Source organism: Loxodonta africana, chromosome 1 (assembly GCF_030014295.1).
Source record: "Loxodonta africana isolate mLoxAfr1 chromosome 1, mLoxAfr1.hap2, whole genome shotgun sequence".
Lineage (NCBI taxonomy): Eukaryota > Metazoa > Chordata > Mammalia > Proboscidea > Elephantidae > Loxodonta > Loxodonta africana.
In genome coordinates this window covers 227,395,394-227,407,640 of record NC_087342.1, presented here as the reverse complement: position 1 = coordinate 227,407,640, position 12,247 = coordinate 227,395,394, and the positions used below count along the sequence as shown (strand labels likewise).

The window sequence follows — 12,247 nt, the reverse complement described above, 5'->3', positions numbered from 1 at the left end:
TTTTTTTTTTTCTATGAAGCGCTAGGGGTGGTGGACCTTAGGAAATCAAAATCTGTCCATCTGCCCTGGCTTATACATGCAGGGTTTGCTAGCCTTTTTGTAGACTAATGGAAGTCATGCATCCTCCTTGGAGTTCATTTCCAAGAAAGAAATCTGGATAGTTCTGAAATATCCAATTCTATAAGTTGGCGGTAGCTGGCAGAGATGTCAACTGCGGGCACCACCAGTGCCACCTCAGTTAGTGAATGGGTGAAAAACACACTGGATAACTAAGAGAAAGCTTATTTTGCGTGTGTTTATGTGTATGCGTTTTGAGCAAAAGGTTACTGCTGATGGATTCAGTCATTCAAAAACGAGTGAAGTCTCTGCCGGAGCCTGGGATTCATGGCAATGCTTGTTTAGGAAACAGCAGGCCAGGGTTTTTCCCAACCTTATGGCTAACTGTGACTCTCCTAGGCTCACACAAACCTCAAAATCCTTCTCATCACAATGCTGCTGACCAAAAACCAAAAACCCACTGCCATCGAGTCGGTTCCGACTCATAGCAACCTTATAGGACAGAGTAGAACTGCCCGATAGAGTTTCCAAGGATCACCTGGCGGATTCGATGCTGCTGACAGCCACCATAAATGGACCAAAGATGAAAGCCATTCGCCATCCCTGAGTGCGGATTTCCAACTCTCCCTTTCTCATCACTCCAAGAGAACCCTACACCAAACAACAATGCTTTAAACTGAAGACACTTCCGCATTTTCTGAGTAAAAAGCGTGTGTGTGCGTGTGTGTGTGTGGTGGTGGTGGGGCCTTCTGCAGATAGACTATAGATCCTTAATTTCATATGCTGGGATATTACTGCCCAGCTAACCCAGTATCTGTGCGGTATGGTTCACTACATCCTATCTTAAGTCCTCTGATACTTGGATGAGAACTTCCTTTGCTCAAAAGGTGAAATAGAAAAAGCAATTCATCTCTACATTCCTTAACTTATTCAATGCATCAGGTGAATTTTACCCATATACTGCCTCTCTTAAAAAAGGAATTAGTTTTGTAGAACAAAACTCAAATTCCTAAAAAAAGCCAGACTTACTGGACCAGTAGAGACTAGAGGAATCCCCGAGACTATTGCCCTGAGACACCCTTTAAACTTAGAACCGAAGCCACTCCTGGAGGTCACCTTTCAGCCAAATAACAGACTAGCTCATAAAATAAACATTATCACCCGAAAGTACTGTTTTCCTTTAAATAATCATCTATACGAGACCAATCAGTCAACATTTACCTTAAGGCAAAGATGCGAAAGTAAGGAGAGGGGCAGGGGAACTCGATTAATAGAAACGGAGCAACCAGAATGGAAATAATGAGAATGCTGACACATTGTGAAAAATGTAGCCAATGTCACTGAACAGTACGTATAGAAATTGTTAAACGGGAACCTAGTTTGCTGTGTAAACTTTCACCAAAAACACAGAAAATAATATATCAAAAAAAAGGAATTAGTAAAGAACCTTCTAACCAGTTACATGCCTGTATTTTTTTCTCTATACTACCTTATAGTCAACTAGCTAAGAAAGTTGGAAGTGTAACTGCCATAAAACCAAAGCTGTTGCCATTGAGTCAATTCCGACTCATCTCGACCCTATAGGACAGAGCAGAACTGCCCCACAGAATTTCCAAGAGGTGGCTGGTGGATTTGAACTGCTAACCTTTTGGTTGGCAGCTGAGCTCTTATCCACTGCGCCACCAGGGCTCCATAATTGTCAAAGTACTTCATTTTCACAGACAGCTTTTTGTTTCCATCTAATTAGACAGACAGACAGACACACACACACGCACACACACTCTCTGTCTCTCCATATTTGTCATTAAATTGTCTTTTTCTGATTCTTCTTAGGTTCTCGGCCCTTTGGAATTCTGACTTGAGAAGGAAGTCAAAAATCTGGGAACACTGTTCCTCTAAGGCCTGAGCCATGTCTTCCTTTCCAAGAGAGAAAGCGACAATTAGCCAACTGGCTTTTCAAGTCACCTGCCTGACTTTAACCTGACAGAGCCCTCAGTCAGGGAGGAAATCAAAAACAAAAACAGGAGTTTGCGGCAACGAGCTGTTAAGTAAGTGAAGCAAAAGCACGTTGAAAATGCAGGTTCCTTAAACCACAGCGCTGAGACATGTAACATATGCGTTCTCTCATATTCAAGCTTCTGCTTTTAAACAAAGGCGCAACAAGTTGTATCTATACTGCAAAGTAGAAAGGAAGATTTAAAATAGAAATAAAATGCTCTTCTCTTTCTTTTTTAGAAAGAATACTGTAGACATAAAAGGTAAAATTCACAGCTACGAGAGACAGGGCTACAACGATAGAGCCTTTTGCCAAGTGTGCTTTGTCAGATTTACAGAGTAAGTCCACGGTTCCCCTTCTTTTAATTATGGAGGAGCAGTGTGTTCTGAGGATGCTATCTGGACACTGCTGGCTGCGAAGCAGATTTGATCTCCTCGTGCTGGTTAGCCAACGTTGATTTTCTGCCCCAGTGGAAGAGACTGTACTCCAATGCATGCCATTTAAATTCATTTCACACAGCTGCTTAATGTGACTTGGCAAGGCACAGCCAAAGCAGCATTGTGGGTCTAAAAAAGGACTCTGGAGCTGGTAAAGGACAGAGCCTATGGATTAGAGCCCATGATAAATGCTCTCCTGCCCCCACTGTTATCTTCCCACTGACTCCTGAACTGTCCTTGAAGGTACTACGAGAAAGTAAAAAAGAGGAAAAGACAATTGTCTGTGAGAACAGGTATGTGTACCTCATTCTGTATTTGCAATCACTTTTAGGGTTATGCTTACAGAATTCTGCACCTGTTGGTCCTCACTTAGGACCATGTCTATAGAATTTAGAACTCTCAGTTGCAGAATTATCTTTTGTTCTTGCTGTCTAAATAAATACATAAACCCAAACTCACTGCCGTCGAGTCAATTTTGACTCATAGTGACCCTGTAGGACAGAGTAGAACTGCCCCATAGGGTTTCGAGGGCTGTAACCTTTATGGAAGCCAACTGCCACATCTTTCTCCCATGGAGTGGCTGGTGGGTTCAAACCACCAACCTTCTGGTTAGCAGCCAAGCGCTTAACCACTTCGTCGCCAGGGCTCCTTAAATAAATACATACTGAATATAAAACTATTAAAAAGTTTTCCGTGTCCTGCATTCCTAATGAGCAGTGATGGCACAGTTCTGCAAGCAGAGTCTTTATACACAGCTAGTTACACCAGGTTTTCTACGAATCACTGACTGTTCTGTATTTTATCTTGACCAAAGTTGTGGTTATGTCTCTCCTGTAACGACTACTGAACATGATTAAATTTGTGTACGATAATCTTATTGCGAACCTATGCAAAACGGCATCAAGAATAATTATTTTTGCTTAGTGAATTATCCAGTAACAACATAGCTTAAGAGCATTTACTAGCTTAAAAATGATACCAGAGCTTGATATTTGATAGTTTTGTAGCAGCAAAGAAGAGACGCTTTTTGTTGCTCTATGTAATTCCTGTGTCAAAATGGGTAATAATATGACAACTCCATGTTGTGGAAGAAAATTCTGAGCTGGGTTGTTGTGTTGTATTACCCTGGTGCCTTCCACATCCTAAAACTCCTTGGAAGAAGGGAACAACGGGAATCTTTGGAATAGACGCTTGCTCAGCGGTGAGATAATGAAACCCCTCTTAAGTCCTCTTAGTAACCTGTGTCATCCCTATTGCAGCGAGTCTCTTGTCAAACGAGACCGTGGCCTCTGAGCTCAGGGTGAGTGCTGGAGCAGTTCACGGCAGAGGCGGGGACGGTCACAACACATGACAGTGGTGCACACACAGGTTTCCACACAGAACGACTCTGACGACAAGGGGGCAATGACGCCGAGTAGGGGGCCTCGTCATGTTACAGAGATACAAGTCGTTTTTCCCTCTCAGGCATGAGGGGAAGAAGCCATGCCAAAGCCATGCAAAGATGGGGCCTGTGGGGACAGCATGCAGGTTTCTACCAAACCATCACAGAACAGTTAATAAGAGTGAGAAATGAAACAAACAAAACAAACGAAAACCCGAAACAAACAGAGATGAACAAAAAGACACCCCCCCTCTGGCATGGGTTTTCTTTGGGGGTCTTTCACTTTTCTGGTGTGGGAGTTCCTCCAGCAGCCAGGGGGCGCACTCATGAACAGTTTCAAAGGGATACCAAGGCCCCGCGGCAATCCAGGGTGGTGCTACCTACCCGTACTGGTCAGGCTGGTGCAGCAGGGGAGCCTGAGAGTTGCCATAGTTGGGGTGCTGGGAAGAAAACATGGGGCGTCCGCCAGCCCCAGACTGGCTGGGATAAGCAGGCGACCTAATGTATGGTGGCCTAAAGTAGAACAGAGAACAGCTTCTTTGGATTGGTTCTGCAGCACAAGTACGAACCCCCCGTTCATCTCATGTGCACACCCAGAGGTGTGGAGGGTGACAGAGGTGGGAGGTGGGTGTCCTACTCTGTGTCAAGCAGCTGCCTCAGGCAGAACTGGGCATGATTCCTTAGAAAGGAAAAGGGTGGTGGCCAGGGCACAAAGGGGAGAAGAGGAAGATGCTCAGGCTGAATCTCAGTTTACAGCTTTCCAAGTATAGCTTTGACTTTGGTAAAAGCCCAAAATAAAATCTACAGTCCTCATTTACAGTCGTGGAGAGCTACCACGGGCAGTTCATGAAGGCGAGGCTTTGGAATGGTCTACTGATTAGAAATAGGAAATGAAGAGGCACAAACGTGTATTTACACATTAATTTAAATAAATGGATTCAGAAAGGGACAAGGGGGTCAAGACTTTTTAATCAAGCAGAGTTATGCCTTAATGTCTGTGGCCGTCTTTCCAAATCACTGTCAAAGGCTTCCTGCCAACTGCAGTCAAACACTTTCTACTGAGAAGAGAGAAAACGACTCGTGCTTTACGAGCTGCACCAATGGACAATTCATTTAACCCTAAATTAGAGCTTCAGTTGGACCAGCCAAGCCAGCCTTCATAGACAGGTGTATGAAAACGTCCCCTCAAGTCTACGGAAGCTGGGTTTAGAGGTGTGCTGCGGGGGGTCCGGTAGATCTTAAGTAATCATAAAGTGGATGAGAGAGAGAGAGAGACTGATTTTTATTTTAATCCCTCAAGGGAAATCTATGATCGGTTTCAGCAAACAGTGAGACTGGGGTGGGGGAGGTCCCTACTTTCCCAAAATAGCAGCTTCAGAGGACAAGTGACACAGGGACACACTGAAACACACACACATACACACATACATTCGCTTTCATTTCCCCTTGACAAAAGTCAGGGTCTTCTATCTTCTCTTCTGAAGACATTGTTAAGATACATATTTTTCAGGGCACTTTGTTTTAGAACATATTAAAAAAAACATATTTACGTGTACTTTTAAAAAGACATATCCACCTGTGCCTCATAAATGTTGACTTAACTATGCTATTTATACAGGTGGAGTATTTACCTCAGGATTAAACGTCAGCATTAAAAGAAGGAAGTAATTGAGGATAAAGCCTTGCTCTAATAACTTAAAACTTTCTAAAATATTATCTTTGTTGTATTTGCCACATTTTGGTTTGGATAGTAAGTATACCTGGAAAAAGAAAATATAAGAATATGAAGTATATAAATTTCACATGAACACACAGATGCAACACACATATGTACACACACACATACACACACAGTTTCTATTTTATAAGGATTTTTGTGGTGGGATTAAAAAAAAAAAGGATGGGCTTTCTTTTTTTAATTTTATGGAATTTAAATAGTGCTTGAAAGTCACTATTTTAAATGGAACATCAAAGATCTTTCCTTACATAATTGGACCTGGCTTCCTGGGTGCTGGTTGAGATAGCTCTTCATGGACATTTCAAACAGACTTGCCCACCACTCTGTTTCCTTCCTCCACTTATCCTACGGTACAGTCCGTCATTCAGTTCTCTAACCTTTACAGTATGGAGCAAATTTAGCACAAAAAGAACTGCCGAGAGGAACCATGTTCTACTCTCTCCTGCCGCCCAGGGGCATGGCGGCTCTGTGCTTGGCTGTGCGCTCGCTCACATGTGGATGCCCCGAGTGCCCGCCCTGGCGCTGGTCCTGGGAGCCGTACCTGCTTTGTGCTGAGTTTGCAGCGGCCTGCATCACTGCCGCGGCTGCCTCCTGTGCCTTACGGTTCACAGTGGGCATGGGCGGCCCCATTCCTGGCCCTCCCTGCTGTGGCATGCCGGGAGAGCTGGGGGTCATGCTGCTCATGTTTCCAGGAAACGGTCTGCTCTGCATCCCGGCCGATGGCATCCGTCCCAGCGGCATAGCACCACATGGCTGGCTGGGCCCTTGTCCATGCATCTGGCTGTTGGCATTGATGCCCATGCCGGGCCCTGGGCCGCTGTAGCTTGCACTGGGTACCCCACTATATGTGGGGGGTCTGGAGTAGTTACCTAAATGAAAAGCAGACACAGATTAAGGCCTTTCACTTCATCTTTAAACTTGTGAAAACATTAACTGGAATTACTTTGTGTCCAACAATGGGATCGAAGCACAGTATCAGTCATTATCTTGTGAACCCTTACTCTGTTGGCACTGATGCAGCCGGCAGCCTCAAAATACGCTATCTGTGCACATTCCAAAGGCCATAAGATGTCAAATCCAAAGACAAAGAACCACACAGGATCGCTGCAGTATTAGGGGAAATTCAGGGTAACCGTTAGAAAGATCTATCAACAGGTAAGGACTCTAGTACTCAGTGTTGCTTCAATACATTGAAAACTTCTCAACCAAAACAGTGATTTCCACTCCCAGTCCAGCCCACCTTGCTGAGATGGCACGACTACATCACTACAGCGCTCCACAGTTATGACCCAGGTTTCCAAAAGATAACACGTAAGGCAAAATTCACACGTGGCAAAAGAAGCCTTCATGGAAGCCTGAGAGAAGCCCAACAAGCCAGTTTTTCTCCAGTGTTTCTGGTGTTGGGATGACCTTTTTCTCGCTTGAGCAACAAAGTGGCCAGCTTGTGCTTGGTGCCATGTCTTAAGAGTTTCAAGCACTAGTACGACACTTTCACCCAGCAAGTTGGACGAACCACAGGAGGTAGATGGGCCTGAAGCAGAATGAGGACCTGCCAGCTACCCCCGCCTCTGTGAACAGCAGGGTCCAGGCTCACGGAGGACCTGGCAGCTGGAATGGCCTGGCGGTCACAGAGTCTTGTGTTCCGTCTCCTCCATATCTGTCATTTTAATTGAGTGTATATAAGCTAAATTCAACAAAGCTGAAGTGCTTTCCGTATATGATTCTGTTCATTCCTCCCCATAACCACATGCGATACAGATACCACCATCACTCCATTTGCAGATGAGAAAAACTGACAGCTAGTAAACGAGGATTCAAGCTCAGGCAAACTGGCTCTGGAACCCATGTATTTAACCAGCATAACGGGCTGCCTCCCAACAAAGTCCTGTTAGGTAACATAAATATTAAAAAGATGGGTGTTTGTAGAATATGGAGTAGCGTTTCTCAGTCACAATCCTTACTACTTTCTGGAATAGTCCTCCCACCCGTCTAACATACCTGCACACTCATTATATGCCAGAACTGTTCTGGGTACAGGAGACATAAAGTTGAACACACTCAAATTCCTATGCTCAAGACACTCAGCATCTAAGCGCACGCGTGCGTGGTGTGTGATACGAAGTAATGAAGTAGCAGGGGTACCGACAAGAAAAAATACAAAAACCCCAATCAAGAAGATAATGCTCTGCGAAAAGTGCAAGCGAGAAAGAGTAAATCTGACTGTGGTGGAGGGCAAGACGGTCTTACGTAGTACAGGGAGTCTAAGAGGGATTTCTTTGAGTAAGTAATCGTTTAGCTGAAACCTCAGGAGACCATCTGGGACAGGCTCTGGGATCTGGGAGACCAGGAGCTGAAGGAAGGTTCTGCACTTCTTGTATGAACTGAGGTAAGTGGTTTTAATCTTTCTTTGTTTCACTGACTTATCTGTAAAACAAAGGTGTTGTTGCGGGTTGTGGAGTCCATTCATAGAAACCTTATGGATGTTGTTGTTGTTAGGTGCCATCAGGTCCGTTCCAACTCATAGCAACTCTATGTACAACAGAATGAAACACTGCCCGGTCCTGCACCATCCTCACAATCCTTGTTATGCTTGAGCCCATTGTTGCAGCCACTGTGTCAATCCAACTCCTTGATGGTCTTTCTCTTTTTCGCTGACCCTCTCTCTACTTTACCAAGCACGATGTCCTTCTCCAGGGCCTGATCCCTCCTGATAACATGTCCAAAGTACATGAGACAAAGTCTGTCCACTTGAGTTGTTTTTAGGGTTAAACGATACAATGCATGCAAACTATCTCAAGCTGGGCATAAGCATGGTTGGATGATGAGTGAAGGCCTCTTGTGGCTCATGGAAGAGAGCCCCCAGGCAATGGCGCTGATGGCAAGGGCAGGCGAATCCAGACCCCATCACTGCTGTGAGGTGAGAGCAGAGGGGAGATGCCAGACCTGGCAGGGCCCAGTACCAGGCTCACAAATTTGGGGTTTATACTGAAGACAAGGAGAATTTGCAAAAAGATTCTCAGCAGACATTGGATTGGATTAATAATAACAACAAAAGCAAACCCTTAAATATTTACTGTGTGCTCAGCTCAGTTCCCATTTCCTTGTATTTATGGTACTCACTTCATCCTTACGTCAACCCTATGAGGGACACATTATTATAATGCTCACTTTAGAGGCAAGGAACAGGAAGCACAGGGAACTTGTCCCAAGGGTACACACAGCCAGTAAGTGGAAGGGTCACACCTTGAACACAGGCCATCTGCTAGGGTACAGGCCATGTCCAAGCACATAACCTCTCCACATGCTGCCTCTGCCTAGCCAATGTTTAAGAGAAAGCATACTTACGTAGCGGTGTTACAGTAAGAGTAAAAACTGTATACCAACAAATTTGCAAGGAACTCACTAGCCTTTTCAACATTTACTGAGTGCTTACTCTTTATTGTTGTTGTTGTTAGGTGCCATTGAGTCTGTTCCAAGTCATAGCGACCCCATGTACAACAGAACCAAACACTGCCTGGTCCTGTGCCATCCTCACGGTCATTGCTATGTTTGAGCCTGTTGTTGCAGCCATTGTGTCAATGCATCTCATCCAGGGTCTTCCTCTTTTTCGTTGACCCTCACTTTACCAAGCATGATGTCCTTCTCCAGGGACTGGTCCCTCCTTATAACGTGTCTAAAATACGTGAGATGAAGTCCCGCTATCTTCGCTTCTAAGGAGCATTCTGGCTATACTTCTTCCGAGACAGATTTGTTCGTTCCACTGGCAGTCCACGGTATATTCAATATTCTTTGTCAACACCATAATTCAATGGCCTCAATTCTTCTTTGGTCTTCCTTATTCATTATCCAGCTTTCACACGAGTATGAGGCAACTGGAAATACTATGGCTTGGGTTAGGAATACCTTAGTATTCAAAGTAACATCTTTGCTTTTTAACACTTTAAAGAGGTCTTTTGCAGCAGATCTGCCCAATACAATAGGTTGTTTGATTTGATTTTTTGACTGCTGCTTTCACGGCTGTTGACTGTGTATCCAAGTAAAATGAAATACTTGACAACCTCAATCTTTTATATATGTTTTTTTTTTTTCTTTGCTGAACTTTAGATGAAGGTTTCCAGAACAAACTAGTTTCTCATCAAACAGTACACACATTGTTGTATGACTCTGGTTAACAACCCACGACATGTCAACACTCTTTCTTCTCAACCCTGGGTTCCCTGTTACCAGCTGTCCTGCTCCCTCCTACCTTCCAGTCCCTGCCCCATGGCTGGTACGCCCCTTTAGTCTTGTTTTGTTCCATGGGACTGTTCAATCTTTGGCTGAAGGGTGAACCTCAGGAGTGGCCTCATTACTGAGCTGTAAAGGTGTCCGGGGACCATACTCTCAGGGTTTCTCCAGTCTCTGTCAAGCTGGCAAGTCTGGTCTTTCTTTCTGAGTTGGAATTTTGTTCTATATTTTTCTCCAGCTCTGTCTGGGACCCTCTATTGTGATCCCTGTCAGAGCAGTCAGTGGTGGTAGCTGGGCACCATCTAGTTGTACTGGACTCAGTCTGGCGGAGGCCATCATAGATGTGGTCTGTTAGTCCTTTGGACTAATTTTTCCTTGATGTCTTTAGTTTTCTTTATTCTTCCTTGCTCCCAGAGGGGTGAGGCCAATGGAGTATCCTAGATGGCCACTCACAGGCTTTTAAGACCCCAGACGCTACTCACCAAAGTAGAATGTAAAACATATTCTTTGTAAACCCTGTATGCCAACTGAGCTAGAGGTTTTCTGAGACCATGGTCCCCATAGCCCTCAACCCAGCAATTCGGTCCCTCAGGTCCATGTGTCTATAGAGCTACCATGGGCTTGCCTTGTACAGGTTGCGCTAGCTTCCCCAATATTGTATACTGTATTACCCTTCACCAAAGTCACAAAAGTTAGCACTTATCTATTGTCTATTAGGTGATTTTCCATCCCCCCCACCTCCCTCGTAACCATCAAATATTGTTTCTTTTTGTATGTAAACCTTTTCACAAGCTTTTACAATAGTGGTCTCGTATAATATCTGTCCTTTTGTGACTGACTTATTTTGCTCAGCATAATGCCCTCCAGATTCATCCATGTTAGAAGATGCTTCACAGATTATCATTGTTCTTTAGTGTTGCATAATACTCCATTGTGTGTATGTACCACGGTTTGTTTATCCATTCGTCTGCTGATGGGTCTCTAGGTTGTTTCCATCTTTTTGCTACTGTGAACAATGCTGCAATGAACATGGGTATACATACATCTATTTGCGTGACAACTCTTATTTCTCTAGGATATATTCCTAGGAGTGGGATTGGTGGATCAAATGGTATTTCTATTTCTAGCTTTCCAAGGAAGCGCCATCTCGTTTTTCAAAAAGGTTGTGTCATTTTGCATTCCCACCAGCAGTGCATAAGAGTTCTGATCTCCCTGCATCCTCTCCAACATTTGTTATTTCCTGTTTTATTGATTCGTGCCAGTTAATGCCAGGGTGAGATGGTATCTCATTGTGGTTTTGATTTGCATTTCTCTGATGGCTAGAGATCGTGAGCATTTCCTCATGTGTCTGTTGGCTGCTTGAATGTCTTCTTTGGACAACCTCAATCTTTTCTCCGTTTATCCTGAGGTTGCTTATTGGTCCAGTTCTGAGGTTTTTTGTTTCACGTTGAGGTGTAATCCATACTGAACGCTGTAGATTCTGATCTTCGTCAGTAAGTACTTTAGGTTGACTTTGCTTTTTAGCAAGCAAGGTTCTGTTATCCACATATCGCCGGTTGTTAATGAGTCTTTCTCCAATCCTGATGCTGCGTTCTTTTTCATATTATACTCTGTATTAGGTACATTATCTTAACTGTCCATGAGGTATGTGTTGTTAATTACAGATGATGCAAAGGCCATTGTTCATATAGGCCATGGGTTGGCACATTTTTTCTGTAAAGGTCCAGAGAATAAATATTTTAGGCTTCATGGGCCAACTACTAAACACTGCTCTTGCATCTCCAAAGCAGCCACACATAGTATGCTAACAAATGACAGTGGCAATGTTCCAATAAAACTTTATTTACAAAAACAGGTGGCAGACCAAAGTGGGCCATAGTTTGCTGACCCCTGCTACAGACCAAGCTTGAGTGAGGCTAATAAGTCATGGTAAGAGCAATGGAAAGTGCGACTTCTTTAACCCTGAATATCTGCTGGGAGGTTAAAGAAAGGTTTAAAGGGATTGGCAAGGTGAGGCATCGGCCAATCTAAGGAACTGGAAAATCAGAATACCAAGGGAATAAAAGAATCGGGCAAGTCCCCCATAAATTGCCTGGGGTGCCCCCAAGCTGTGTGGGGCCAGCAGCTCTGGCTAGCCCTCCATTAAACTGGGTCTTCAAGAAGCCCAGGGCCTGTGCAGGACCAGTGTTCAAAATGATCATACAGGTATTGTGTGAAAGTAGCAATGGTCACTGTGTATCATCTCCAAAGCTCTTTACAAAAGCTCCTGAGTCATTTCTGAGCTTCCCCCTCTGTAGGACCACATAGAACCCCCTCTTGTCTGCCCTGGTGGGAGGGACACTGAGGAATGGGAAGGGATGCCGTGTTCTCCCTCTTCCCACGCTCAGAGCACAGCTGTCATAACTCGTCCC

At 44.3% G+C, this 12,247-nt stretch overlaps 1 protein-coding gene across 9 annotated transcripts in view; it reads right to left on the bottom strand.

Moving 5' to 3' along the window:
* The window catches only part of ARID1B (AT-rich interaction domain 1B), a 500,120-nt gene that overhangs the window by 59,236 nt on the left and 428,637 nt on the right, over window positions 1-12,247 (bottom strand). For all 9 annotated transcript variants that reach the window (XM_064292621.1, XM_064292627.1, XM_064292638.1 and 6 more), the window contains one exon: window positions 6,151-6,478. In XM_064292621.1, coding sequence (XP_064148691.1) covers window positions 6,151-6,478 — 328 coding nt within the window. The remainder of the gene's footprint in view (window positions 1-6,150; window positions 6,479-12,247) is intronic.